The following is a 15,449-nucleotide window of genomic DNA, read 5'->3' as shown; positions in this document are numbered from 1 at the left end:
GGTCATATAACGTATGCCTGTTCAGTCCCCTTGTGAAAGATGTTTTTCGCATTTTAGCGATTCTCCTGAAAACTCTGCACTGTTAAGTACTTCCACAAATAAGCGTGTAGAGAACACGGTTAAAAAAGCCTGGAAAACTGTTAAGATCAGCTGCCATGATACCAGCTGGCACTGTTGAATCAACTGTGTTTTATTCACTGTTGAATCAATGTCATGGATCGAGGTGGAATAATCGTTGAATTTTGTTTCAAGTTCAAAAAGTGAATCGTCATTGATACAGCAACATTGCTTCAGCAACATTGCTTCAGCATCTTGTTTTCAAAGACTGAAAAGCATTTCAAAGTTCCAACGTCACAATTGTATCAACATACCACCGTTTGTTTCCATTTATAAAAGTGAAGCATCATTGATATCGCGTTGTCAGAAGTCTTTTTAAACACTGAATGCACTGCATTTCCTTTCCATTCCACACCACACACAATTGGGCATTCAGTTATTCTATATGCTCATTTGGAATTGAATCATTTATATATTTAATGGTTTCAGTACAATGTTGCTCACGTTTAACTTACTTGCCATAGCATACATACAAGTGAACTTGAATGTAATCAAATGGTACAGTGAAATTTCCAGTTATGATTTTCCACATTGTATGAGAGGGGAAAGAAATCACTGTAAAAGATGCCAGAATGAAAAATTAAAACAGCCCACTTATTAGAATATTTCACTCAGATAACTAGTAGAGTACAACAGGAAACTGAATAAGCCAGGCAATTAAAAAATGCAATTTCTTTCAGCTACCACCACCCGCCCTCTGAGGTATTTTGCCATGGTCTCCATAATCTTTGTGTGTGTGGTTTTACATTTACTGATGACAGCGTCTAAAGAGGAACAAACCACAGGTTAGATTATGGTCTCAAATACTGTACATTTTAGCTAATGTATAACAAATACATTACCAACAATTTTCTAGATTTGTATTTAAGCAGCATCACATTTTGATCACACCTTGCGTGTTAAGACACTTGATTTGTGAAGCCAGAAAATCCACTTTGTTTTTACTATAAAAGCATGTTACATTAAAGTATATCATTTGGCTAACAAAGGATTTATTGTTGATCTGAAACTTGGATAGGCAGAGGACAGTCTCTCTAGGACAGTGTGCAACAAGTTCAAAAGTAATGACTGACTGATAATCAAATGATGTAGGGTGCCTTCTCCAGACTATATGCCAAATTAGGACTAAACTCACTAGTTTAAAAAATTGAGGCTTAAGTGCTTTAACCACTGGGAAAATGGCAGCTTCCCAGCTCTGCCCTTTACACTTATTTTAGACATTATGGCATTTGAGGGAGTTCTGAAAAACACCAACTTATTGAATTTAATATTTTGGTTAAACAATAACAAATGTAGCCCAAGTACAATTTATACAAATACTTACTGTTGTTGAGGCACATTTTGTACAAAGGGTGTGTATTTGACAGTACTTAAACAGTGATTGAGTTTTTTTAATCATGTCCGCTTCTTCTACATCACCCAATCTTTTCAAATGTGCTTGCTGAAAAGGAGAAACTCGCTTCAAAAAAATTCAACTGGTCAGTAAGATGATCTCTGCAATCTGACACAATAGCAGTGCTTACTGGTATAGCGTTTTTTTCTTTTTTTTCTTTCATTACATGCAATTTATTCATTGTAAACTCAAGATTTTAAAGTTGGCAACTCTTTAATCCAAGATATTCCTCTTCTGCTGCTGTTCAACTGGCTGGGAACATGTCAGATGAATACATGTGGTCAGAAAGTGGGACTGTACACTTTGATTGGACGTTTGTGCCTGAAGAAGTTATGTAATCAAAATTGATATGGTCGATCTACTGAAGAGCATATGTTCATTGTAAAATGTAGTGAAAAATAACGGTGTATTTTGCAGCATAAAAACGTCTAAAATGCTGCTTTTTGCCGTTTTACAAATAAAAGGTATTTCGTTTGAGGCAAACTTTGACCACTTCGGCTTTCCATAGTCTATTGATCGTTAAAACCGGTAGGTGGAGCGCGTTATATTACTATAAAGCGGCGCCTTTAGCGCCATTTAAAAACATATAAACGCCTTAAAATACGGCGTTTTTGGTGTGCAGTCCTCAAAGAGCTCCAGGGTGGAGTTTCTCAGCCCAGACTCCAGAGAGCTCCTGAATGGTGTTTCTCAGTTCAGTCCTGAGAGTGTACATTTCTCTCTCCTTCTTAGCTCCCAAAATACCTGAATCACACCATTAAGAACACAGAATAACTGCTACATTTATGGCATTTAGCTGACACTTTCATCCAAAGCAATTTACAATTATGAGTGAGTACAACTTGAGCAACTGAGGGTTAAGGGCCTTGCTCAAAGGCCCAACAGTGGCAAGGTTGAACCAGCAACCTTCCAATTACAAGTCAAGTACCTTAACCACTGAGCTGGATACTGTATCCACAGGTGCTGGATACTGAGACACAGCTAAAGTCAACCATCTACTGGATCCAGAGGACAGATTTGAGAAAACAGCCAGTCAGATTAAAAAAAAAAATAGCATCACCTTTTGTTTGGTAACTGAATGCCTGACATTGTACATACCTGTTGAATGTCTATATTAACCTTTTACAAATTCAGGTTATTTCCTCCAAGTTTAGTGTTTTATACAAAATAGCACAAATACTATATACCATCATATACCATTTATTACTCATATACCATGTATAACCACATTTACAAAAGTACAGATCTCAAAAAGCAAAATAACTGGATTTAAACAGCCAAGATGAAAATAAAGAACCTTCAAGAAGAAAACAACATTCACCCCAAAACCAGAAATACACATATCCACAGCACAGGTAAACTGTTTGGCAATGGATTATAATATACAATAGGATGACACAATGGTTAAAGATCTGAGCAAAGGTCAGAGCTTTAATCTTAAACAAGCGAATCTAATAGCCTGTTGACCTTAATAAGGCACACAAACACAGGGTAGGCTTAATGATTAAAATTTTCTGTAGGTTCACTAGATGATTTAAGTCACCGGTTCACATATCAATGTGGATTTTAGACTGACATACATACAGAGTAAACAGATATACCTCCATATTGAAATTTAAAACACATCACTTGGGTAGACCCACACTCTCCTGAACCCTGCTGCACCCCTGGAGTCCTGTTGTTCTGTACATTATATCTCACAGGGAAGAACTGCATACTGTGTGAAATAGTCAGCCATCTTAATTTCTTCTTATTGCGGAAATTAAGAAAAATCATAGTCCCTGTTGGTTCATAGCCCTCCTATAATAACAATGCTGTACTTCACCCTACAGTATCAACACATATAACAACTTCAGATCTGTAGGTTTCCTAAAAATGTACAAGAAAACAAAGACACCACGAGGAGTCCTTACTGAGCGGCAGGAACTCCAGCTCTCTGTACAATCCCCAAAGCCCATGACAGACAGAACAGCCAACAGAAGCACTGTCCTTTAGGGCAGATTGCGAGAAACCTGCTCTACGGAATGAACAACAACTTGAACTTTGGGTGTTTACCCTTTTTTTTTTTTTTTTAAAGTGTACAGCACTGCAGATCAAGATACACAAGCAACCCAACAAACATACCCACATATGATATACCCATACATAATTAAGGTGAGAAAAGAGAGAGAAAGACATCCGAGGCTGTCAGGCAGGACAATGGCAGCTCAGATGAGTGGTTTTGCAGGAAGAGCATAAGTACTACTCTGAATGCTCTCCACTCCGGGATCATTAACAATTCAAGGCATTAGCATGTTTAGCTGTAATATGCTGGTCTCTCAGCAACAGAACAACCTAATGACCCAGAGCCTTATTCTCCAGCTCCAGATGTATGAATGGTCCTATGAAGAGTGGTGATTAAGGGTTAACTCCTCCCCCTGTCACTTTACTCATTTTCAGGTATGCCAGTAACTCTGAGATTACCATGTGGATTATGATTACTCAATGTGATAAGGTAAATGAAATGTATGTGGTATACAGAATGGATATGTAAAACAAGCATCATACTGCATTTATCTACAGCATGAAACAAAATGACTGACAGCAATACAGTAGAAAAGATAATACAAATGATATACAAGAATAAAAAAAATAAACAAAAAAAGTATAACAGAAATTTTAAAGGCAGTATCATAAGTTTAAAACAAGTGTCTCAAGTTGTAGTAGTGCTTTATATTGATCCATAGCAGTGACTATGGTCCATAGTAGAAAGGGCTTTTCTTTTTCACAGCAAAGCTTATACACTGACTCAACTGAAAACCACTGAAAAGGGCCAATATCATAGCAAAATAATCACCCCACCCCAAACCTTACAAAGATGATGTTAAAAACTGAGCTACATTTATGTGAATGTGACTGATTTCAGTCTCTGATCAAAACCTACATAAAGATTCTCTGTCACAACAGTACTGTTATGATACATCATAGCAGAAATGAAAAATTACTGATTGTCTGTATTGTCTGAAAATATCATCTTGAAAAAAGGCCCTCAGTCTTATACAAGAAGTCAAATTCTGTACCTGGCAGTTTCCCTCCTACAGAGCCTCACCCCAGAGTAAAAAAGAAACAGTACAGGACGGGGGGGGGGCAGGGTGTGGATGACACATCAGGAGAAGTAGGAGTTACAGAGAGCAGGAGGGGCACAAACGGGGTGGAATGGGATGTCCACCGCTCCTTACTGAGTGAAGACCTGTTCGTGCAGGTCAAGCAGGATACGTGTGAAGTTGTTGATTGGTCCAATGGAGCTAAGTGTCATGGCAGCATCCTGACCCCACAGCAGGTTAGGTCCAAACACCACAGCCAGGTTCATGTTGGTCATCTTATTCACCTCGCTCTCTGCTGACACCTACACGAAACTCATGGTTAATAATTTAAAGAGTCACATTTAAGCATAAAAACACTACATTGAAAATGTTGATATTTTGCTTTCAAGGCAAATCTGTAGAACTGCACAACAGTAACAGAAGAAAATAATCAGTGGTATGGCGAGTTTACACATATGATCATCAGTGTGCTATCACAAGCCTGCACTTCCAGACACATCTATGAAGTCAGCACCCTCATCTGGGGAAAACTGCTAATTGTCTTCTAGCAAATCAAATAAATGTGATTATGTGCTAAGACAAGATCAATATGCCTTGTTTCTTCAGGCAGTCACGGTGGTGCTATTTCACAAATAGATTAATGGGATTACACCAAAAATAACTGACCAGCGCATTTTGTTTTTAGCCTGCATGTCTGAAGTTTTCCTCACCTGAGCAAGAAACTGAAACAAGTAGCGCAGTGAAGAGTAGTTCTCCTCAGGAAGGGACAACAGCATGTTCCGGATCGTTATGGCTTGAGACACACTGTCTACATCTGAGGGAAAGCGACACCAGGATAAAGTGTTTAGAGTGACAGTTCATAAACGTGTAGGCGTCAGTGGGGCTTTATCTGAAACCCTTCCATTGTTTCAATACTCAATTCAATACAATATGTTTAAATACAATGTGTACTTCTAAAGGTAATGCTTTTACTGTAGCTATAGCTCACACACAACTGGAAAAGGTAGAAGTAGAAACACAGTTACATTAAACAGCAAAACATATAAACACAGTGTGTGACACCACAATCATAAGTCACCCGTTCTGGTTATTCCTCTATAAATCACTACTGCAGTGTTTATTCCTCCACTAGCAGACAATGACCTGGAACTGCAGCACTTGTATGACACCATTAGCAAACAGGAAACCAGGCATGTGGAGGTTGTTTTTATTGTGCTGGGGGACTTTGATAAAGGCAACCCTGAATACAGTTCTGCTGGAATGCTTCCAGAAAATAACTTGTAGCAGAAGGAAGAGCTGCACATTACTACCAGTGCTTCTCAAACTGGAGGCTACAAGGAGGTGTTGGGGGGGCACAGAAATATATCAGCTGTTGTATATCTTCTGTATAACTTTACTTTTTAAAATTAAATCTGCTTCAGCAATGTCTAAAAAGTGGTACGTGTTTAAACAAAAACTGAATGGGGATTATTAAACATTATTAAAATTTTTAAAAGGGGCCAACTAATCACAGTTCACGGCCATTCTGCGGCAACTTATTAGATCGTCTGTCACCTGAATAGCACTACACCGCTTGTAGCTATGCTTAGGTCAGCAATAGCTGTTTATAAAGCTAGCAATATGGGCAAGTTTATGGTAAGAAAAGGTCTGTTTCATCAAGTGCAAGTAATGATGAAATCCAAAATCTGAAAATAAGATAAAACTTCTGTAAAATATGGTTTGGAAAACAACAATGACATGCTACAATGCTTGATTTCATCTAATAAGGTTCTGAAACAAACCCTCAATGCCATCTTATCACAGTTCATCCTGAACATGCAACTAAAAGTAAAGATTTTTTCTAGAGTGTGTGTGTGTGTGGGGGGGGGGGTGGGGGGGGGGGGGGGCAGTGGTAATTACCATCCACAAAGTTTGAGAACCACTGCACTAGGTCACTGCAACTCTCCCTTCCGAGAAATTTACAAAGCCCCTCCCTGCACCATTCAGCAAATCAGATCACAGCTCCATTCTTCTCCTCTCCTATAGGTAGACATTAAAATAAAAAGCTCCAGTGCCTTCACCCACTGCACACTGCAGTATATGTAAAAATGCTGTTTGTAGACTACAGCTGTGCATTCAACACAATAGTTCCTTCCACACTAGACAAGAAACTACACTAACTGGGTCTAAATCACTCCATATATCACTGGATACTGGGCTTCTTGTCAGAACAATTGCAGATGGTCAGACTGGGCAGTGTTAGCTCCTGACCTCTCACACTAAACAGAGGTGTTCAGACTGTACAGTGTCCAAAGACCTCTCCTGAACAGAGCACTCAGATAAGATACTGTATAAAGTAAAATAACACTGATTCCTTTGCTTCCTCTGCTAATTCTTTACAATACATGATTTACTATGTATCCATTATTAATCAATCAGTCTCATTAAATCAGTCTCAACTTATCAGTCTCATATATTCAAATCAAATCAGAATCAGAATCAGAATCACAATCACACACACACACACGTCACTCTGACATAGTACCACTGGTGTATTTTTCCCCACAGTAGACATTTCCACAATGAAGATAATGTGTGTAGGCTACAGCCCAATAATGGGGAACAAATGAAGCCCTTCTAAAGCTGTAGCCATTACAGTCTTAAGCTGTAGCTATATTTACTAAGGTCATATATACTTTAGTTTTTACAAAAGAAAACAGTATAATGCAGTACAACAGATTTCAGGCAAGTTGCCCAACCTAGCAAAGTAGATGAACACACAGTGCTACTAGTTATTTAGTTAATGAGTGTACTATATCGTTGTTCATATGTGTGCTAAATGGTTGTTAGCAGGCATATTTTAGTCATGTGACTAAGAGCAACAACCAGCCATAAGTAGCCAGGCGAACAGAACTTTATTATGCGAGTCTGTTCAAGTGAATATTTCTGATTAAGTTACTTAAAAGTTGTTTTGGTACTGCAACAGCAGCACCATTGATTACTCCCTGCATTTGTGAACTTACATAATGGTTGATTAGGTTGTTTTGCTTAATATTATAATGTAGCAAATATTGATTTGTAAGTGCAAACATACAGCATTCTGGTGGTTCCAGTGCACATAAAGGATAATAAAGTGAAAATACTGCCCCCTTGTGGAGATTATCATGTTCACCATGGTGCTTCTCATCTAAAGGTGTATTCAGTGTTATTGGTGGTGTGGTGGAGCTGGTAAACGTGGTGTGCTCTCACTCTGAAAGTTTACCACATCGTTGTATAGTTTAAAGGTGAGTAGAGGCTCTGGTAGCTCACGAAGGAACGTCTTCAGGATGACAGCAGCCAAATGCACATCCTCCAGCTGAAAGAAATTCACCTCCTCACCTAGACACACACACTTCACATCAGTATTTATAATAGTCATCTCCTCACCTAGACACCCACACACACCCACTTCACAACAGCAGCTGGCTGCTGAAATCAGGGCAGTAGTTGCTCTGAACTGACAAAGCACAGCCTGAGCAGCAGCTTCTCAAACGTGTCCAGATGGTACCTGAATTGTATTTGTGCTGGATGTTCTTCACCAGGCTCACATTAGCAGAACGCCGGAATATTCCCTCTGTCTGCAGACCTGACAGACAGGGGCAGAGAGAAACCTCATGAGGACAAAGGCCAAATCTTCTGGCTTGGTTACTTGGGAAAGTTTCATTGTGGCTGAAGGTTAACTGTATCACTTAACCTCAAACCTTTCTTTACAAATCACACAGCTGGCTTACCAGAAATGAAGACTAGTATTAGACTAGACTACTACACATTTAAGCCTAAAATTAAACTTAGATATCTGCCTATAGTAAGTCATTTTTAATAGATAATCCTGCCTTTGAAATACAGATATACACTGAATGAATGACCTCCTGAAAACTAACACGAGAAAGTGAATGGACAAATGGTAGAAGAGATGGTGCTCACCCTGCTCCCGGAGGAAACTAATGGTGTCTCGCATCACAAGTGGAACACCCTCAGAGTCAGACCCCTTACCTCTCAGTCTAAACACATAGGGGAACAGTCTCAGAGTCAGACCCCCTACCTCTCAGTCTAAACACACACAGTGGAACACCCTCAGAGTCAGACCCCATACCTGTCAGTCTAAACACACACAGTGGAACACCCTCAGAGTCAGAACCCCTACTTCCATTTTACAAAGTGACTTACAATTATGAGTGAGTACAACTTGAGCAATTGAGGGTTAAGGGTCTTGCTTAGGGACCCAACAGTGGCAACTTGGCAGTGGTGGAGCTTGAACCAGCAACCTTCCGATTATCAGTCAAGTACTTTAACCACTGAGCTCCCACTGCCCACTACTTCTCATCCTAAACACACACAGGGGAATAGTCTCATATTCAGATCCCCTACCTCTCAGCATAAACACACACAATGCACTCACCTTCACACCAGTCAAACTAAAACAACTGCTTATGAAAGCAGAACCTGCCATAAGGGTAACTGGACAGACACACCTTACACCAACAGAGGCACTTACAATGACAGAGGCACTCCAAACTGCTGAGAGGGGAGGGGGGGGCTGTGTGGAGGGTACATGTGTCCAGACACAACAGACGGCTTCAGGTTCAGACGGATCTTATCATCATACCTACAGGCAGATGTGCAGTGGGTTACGCATCATGAACGTTCTTCAGAATATCATTGTAGTTTATGATATGCTTCCTATGCCATTGTGAGTGTGGGTAAAGCTTTGATTTCACTGGGACAAAATTCACTCTTACGCTCGGACTCGACTGGGAATGACCAGCTGGTCACACTTGACAATCTCCTCCAGCTCACTTAGGTAGTTCACATAGTGTAATTTACGGCCAAATTTAAAGCTGTGGATAACACACACACACACATGTAAGAGACATACACTAATTTACTCCCATTTTAATCAGACACATTAAGTATTTCCATAAAGTATATTTAAGATATTTATGTACACATATACACATGTATGCTAAGATAGTACAGAAAAAAAGTATTCTATTGCCTGTGTATAGTGAAATATTATACATTATACACTGCCTGGCCAAAAAAGGTCACCACCTGGATTTACCTATTTGCTTAGTTAAGAGCCTCCCATTGGATAACTACTGCATGGGTGATTATGTTTCAGCTGGTAACAAGTTATTTAACCATAACTGATGCAGTGAGTAGCTTCTCATTTGTTAAACAACCATGTCGAAAGACACATCCTGTGGTCATGGAAAAGATGTTAATTTGTTTCAGAAGGGTCAAATTATTGGCATGCATCAAGCAGAGAAAAAATCTAAGGAGATTGCTGAAACTACTCAAATTGTGTTAAGAACTGTACAACGCATTATTAAAAAATGGAAAGACAGTGGGGAAACATCATCTTCAAGGAAGGAATTTGGTCAGAAAAAATCTTGAATGATCGTGATCGGTGATCACTTAAACATGTGGTGAAATCAAATTGTAGTAAAACAACAGTAGAACACAGGGATATGTTTAATAGTGAAAGTAAGAGCATTTCCACACATACAATGCGAAGGGAACTCAAGGGATTGGGACTAAACAGCTGTGTAGCCTTAAGAAAACCACTTGTCAGTGAGGCTAACCAGCAAAAACGGCTTCAATTTGCTAGGGAGCATAAAAATTGGACTCTGGAGCAATGAAAGAAGGTCATGTGTTCTGATGAGTCCAGATTTACCCTGTTCCAGAGTGATGGGTGCATCAGGGTAAGAAAAGAGGCGGCTGAAGCGATGCAACCCATCATGCCTAGTGCCTACCGTACAAGCCTGTGGGGGCAGTGCTATGATCTGGGGTTGCTGCAGTTGGTCAGGTCTAGGTTCATCAACGTTATGTGCCCAAAGAATGAGCTCAGCTGACTACCTGAATATACTGAACGACCAGGCTATTCCATCAATGGATCTTTTCTTCCCTGATGGCATGGGCATATTCCAAGATGACAATGCCAGGATTCATCGGGCTCAAATTGTGAAAGAGTGGTTCAGGGAGCATGAGACATCATTTTCACACATGGATTGGCCACCACAGAGTCCAGGCCTGAACCCTCTGAGAATCTTTGTGCTAGAGAAGAGTTTGCACAGTGGTCCAAATTCCCCATCATCAATACAAGATTTTGGGGAAAAATTAATGCAACTCTGGACAGAAATAAATGTTGTGACATTGCAGAAGCTTGTGGAAACAATGCCACAGTGAATGCGTGCTGTAATCAAAGCTAAAGGCGGTCCAACAAAATATTAGTGTGTGTGACCTTTTTTTGGCCAGGCAGTGTATTAATATAATCAATATAATGATATTTAGTGTCAACCTGATAAGTGGTTTAAAGAAGATGAGAACCGTTCTGATAAACATGGTGGGATGGACAATGTAAAAGGCTTTTATGTTCTTCTTATACCTGACAAGAACACACAAAAACAGGAAAGTTCACAATGCATTTCTGTAGATATCTTTCAAAAAGATGTAGAGAGTTTGGAACATTAGAGTATGGTTTTATGGTCCTTTTTCTCATGGTCAAACAATCATTGCTACATACTTCCTCTCAAACTCGCGGTAGGCATCTCGCAGCCAACTGAGGGAGAGCTTGTTCTCGCTGGTCATGCCGTGGTGGAAGTAGATTAGCGTGTAGTCACTCTCCACATAATTATCTAAGGTCTGCTTCAGGTACCTGCAATGTCATAGTTAACTGATGTACACAGCTGAATGATAAATGCACACTTCACAATCAGCCACACAAACTCAGATGGTTGCAGTGCCCATTTAAACACATTCTCAGAGAGCCCTCAGGACTGTGGTCCTCCCTTTTAGTTCTGCTGCTACAGATAAACCTGCCAGAGCTGCGTGGTATTCACTGGCACATCTACTGTATATGGATGGTTCACTAACTGTTTATGAACTGTATATGGCCATGCATTGTTCATCTTTAGTGATCTAATGATACCTTCTGTTTTATTTGCATGTTACTGTGGAGATGATGCCAACACTGTACTAGTACTGCTCATCACTGACTAAGCATCTATGATGACACCAGAAAATGTCCCAGTACTGCCAGTAGATGAACTGATGCTGCCATATCAATCCACCCACTCCATCAACTCCAATGGATGTAGAACCAGCTCACCCACCCTAGACCCACTGGAGTAGCTGAGACTCCCACATCTTTACTGGCTACTTGGATTAAACATAATGTAATAAATCATTCCAAAGGTTTCTTCCTAAATCCCATGTTTTTTCACTGCCACTGTCATCTCTGGCTTGTGCATTATGGATCTGAACCCTTACATTTATAAAGCTGTTTTGTGACGTGTTGTAAAAAGTCCTATATAAATAAATTTGACTTGACGCAAGTCAACATTAGATTAATAGCAAAAACTGGCTGTCATACATTCATATCAGGAAACCTGTTAAGCTCCTTCGTGTCAACAACGAGCAATAATCATCAATGATCATTAACAAACTTCAACATCAACTTTACATACGAGTACAGAACATCATCGTCTTTACATATATCAGTACAGGAACACTTGCAGTGTTGCTTGCTAAGAGCTGCTATCTGGCATTTCTTCCTCCTAAGAAGAAAGAACTGCAGTGTAATTAAACTTTCTGTATGCAGAAAACATGAGTGGCTTGGATGAAGTGGTGTTTCCGCAAAACACTTAAGTAAGTCTCAGAAGCAAAACCAAAACTAGCTGACTTTGCTCAGAGTGGCTGAAGTGCTGGTTTAGGAAAAACAGATATTTACATGAGTAGCTTGTGGTGGTCCAGCTGATGTGAAGGGGGCATGCGACACGCGCTAAACACTATCACCTTTCGGCCAAAGTTATCATCGCCTGCAGTGAGAATGCACAGGAGGGAGGGAGAGTTCAGACTTTACTGTTTAAAATATCCTTGTTTACTGCCTGTATCAATTTTAGGTAATAAACATACCAGAGAGCTTACCTGCCACTTCCACTATCTGATGCCTTGCTATGTCGTAAAATGGGTCATCCCATGCCAAGTGAAAACCTTGACTGAGGCTCTTAATGTCTGTAGCTACAGAGCAGTTAATAATATAATAGGTTAATTTGTGCTAGAAATTAACTGTAAGTAAACAGGTCAGGAGAGAGAATTTTGCAATAATTAATTTAAGGGACACACCCTGCATGTATCCTGACCCATATCCTCTTATTGTAGCCTCACAAAACGATGTGACTTTTCATGACACACATGTAATGACCTTATTGTTAACAACACCTTGGCTGAATTTCTTCAGATTAACAGACCACACCAGCCTACCCTGATTAATCAATAGAATAAAAGTGTGAAGCAAATGTGAAGCAATACAAATGAATGTTATACCAACAGTCTACATAACAGACACATTTGCATGGAAATTAAAACTTTTGAAGTTCTGGCTGTGCATGTCTGAATGACATCTGGCAAACTATGAAGAACTATAGCAACCCATGGTAATGGATAAGCCTCAATAAAGCCTGACAGGTAAGTAGCATGGAAGTGATAAAAGCTGTGTATGTGTACAAGCTAATCTTTCCCAGTGCATTTCTCTCCACATACCAACTGATTCACCAATAGACTGGACCAGTGCTTCTGATTCACCAATACAGTGGACCAGTGCTTCTGCCAATTTCTGCAGCCCCATAAGCATTGATCTGCCCTTCCATTCAAACAACTAATTAAAGTAGCCAAATCACACACACCCATACCCACCCATGAACACACTTACAGCTCCCTACTGAATGCTGCTCACCTGACTTGCTGACGCTCACTGGGTCATCCGGTGGCCACTGCTTGTCGGGCACCAATTTGAGCTGGTCCAGGGCGGCACTGGGCGAGTCGTCCCCACCCAACTCATCGTGGAGGTCCACCAGCAGATCTGAGGACATGATGGTCCTCTACACCAGCACTGCTACACACAAGATCCTGCCAAAGATGCACTGTAAGATACATGCAGGCATTTCCATGCTCACACAAGCACACACATCTCTCAGTCACATTAGATGAATATCAAACCATTGGCTATGCTTATAAACACACCAAAACATGTGCATACTACCTCTGTATGAAGCACACCCCCTTTCAGCAAAAGGGGGAGGAGGCATTTTCCACACAACATTCATGAATGGTGGCTTGGCTAAGTACTTCCCATGTCTTATACCAGTAGTCTCTTTGCTGCCTGGATGCCTGCCAACCCAGCCAAGCCCCACCCCCCTCACTCCCCATAAAGGATGACAACAGGGAACAGCTTCACTGAGCTTTTTCTAAATCTGGTAGCAATATACACTTAATGTATAAGAAATGCCAACATTTAGTACAAATACCTTCAACAGTATAATAACTTCTTATACTGTTAAAGCGCAATATGAAATAATCATAAATAAAATCAGCAGAGAACCCATCTTCAAGAATATGAGCCAATGTAAACGTGAGTGTGCAGAGTGAGTGGAGGCACCTTTAAATCCGTAAGGATAACTGCACGAGCGCTTGCTTTGTGCAGATGCTCATCTGCAATGACGTTTCTTTAAATACAGGGCTCGAGCTACAGAGCGGCATGGCAGCATGGCACGCTACTGCTCCGCTACCTCGCGAAGCCAGTCCCACTTAAGCACAGTCCATAGCGCTTCACATGATGCTTATCAAAGGTGCTCATCAAAGCTGATACCATCATGTGTCATCCGGCAGTGGATGTAAATAAACAGAAGGGCGGTGGACGTGCTGTAGCTGCGTGTCGTGCACACCTCAGAAGCGGAAATCTGACTCCGCAGTGGTTGGGCCTGCACTTTGCTGGCCATCTAAAGCAAGATAAGAAGAAACCGGGAGCCGCTGAAACCACGTCCCCCTCGAGTCAACAAGCGTGTCACTGAGCAGTTACCAAACAGGACGGCTAAAATGTAACAGGCCTGTCAGCAAGCTCTTTTTACTACCGCCTGCTTCCTTAATCAACAGTAATCTAAGATCATATACAGATATATTAAGTTAAATTAGCTCTATTTAACGTGAGTAATGTGAAATATGCAGCTATTGTTTCAGGTGTGCTATAGACTTAAGGCAATATTAATTAATGTCGTAGACACCTAGCAATATTTCCATCAACACATGACCTGTTATTTACGATTTAACCGTGTACTCTTAAATACTGCGTTTAAATAAACAAAACCATTAAACTTCAGAACTGGCTGCAACTGCAAAGCATTGCGTCAACAAAACCTTAGTACTGGTGCCACCTTAAACTTTAAGTAACATTGGCCAGCTTCTAAAAGTAAAGCCTTTTGACTCTTACGTTGCTAACCAGACATTTAACTAATGCAGATAAGTGAGTTTTAGACGTCTGTCCGTCAGAATATTATCACTACCTACATTATACTAAACTGTCGTTATCTAGCTATTTGTTTTAAATCAATGCCATTACGCCGCAGGAAGATAATTCTCTGTTTGCTAACCGCTAGCTATCGTGACACTTATAGCTAACATTAGCTATCGCTCACCAGAGGTAACCAAGGCTAACGTTAGCTAACCTAGATACTGGACAGAGAGCTAGGAACCAGTTTTGCTTTAACTTCAAGTTGGCTCAAATGCATCCAACAATAGTTTTTCACTGCACTAGAAATAGCTCCGAGGTGAAATAGTAAACGCTGAACTCAAAACTTATTCGTAATTGTAAAATCAAAAGGAAAAACCTTAACCTTACCTGACGTTCGATGCTGTTTACTGAAGATTTCGTAACTGTGACTAACTAGCTAATTCAGTGCAGCACTTCCGGTTAACAACCGTTCAACACTTATTTCATCATAAAAGTCTGAGTTAAAGATAATAAATGGTTATTTTTATTGCGCATGTATATTAAGAAACTACTC

The 15,449-nt window shown here is 40.3% G+C and overlaps 1 protein-coding gene across 1 annotated transcript; it reads right to left on the bottom strand.

Moving 5' to 3' along the window:
- Window positions 1-2,691: 2,691 nt before the first annotated feature.
- arhgap1 (Rho GTPase activating protein 1) lies at window positions 2,692-15,277 on the bottom strand. Its single transcript, XM_027033156.3, has 12 exons — window positions 13,346-15,277; window positions 12,538-12,630; window positions 12,341-12,428; window positions 11,135-11,266; window positions 10,910-10,996; window positions 9,348-9,446; window positions 9,104-9,214; window positions 8,533-8,609; window positions 8,117-8,194; window positions 7,819-7,947; window positions 5,301-5,404; window positions 2,692-4,892 (listed from the first exon to the last, which is right to left on the bottom strand). Exons 1-12 carry the CDS (start codon window positions 13,479-13,481, stop codon window positions 4,722-4,724), a joined length of 1,305 nt encoding a protein of 434 aa, XP_026888957.2. The 5' UTR covers window positions 13,482-15,277; the 3' UTR covers window positions 2,692-4,721.
- Window positions 15,278-15,449: the final 172 nt, after the last annotated feature.

Source organism: Electrophorus electricus, chromosome 23 (assembly GCF_041902795.1).
Source record: "Electrophorus electricus isolate QZ-2024a chromosome 23, ASM4190279v1, whole genome shotgun sequence".
In the NCBI taxonomy this organism is placed as follows: Eukaryota; Metazoa; Chordata; class Actinopteri; order Gymnotiformes; family Gymnotidae; genus Electrophorus; species Electrophorus electricus.
Note: the sequence above shows the minus strand (reverse complement) of the source record. Positions and strands in the feature narration are given on the sequence as shown.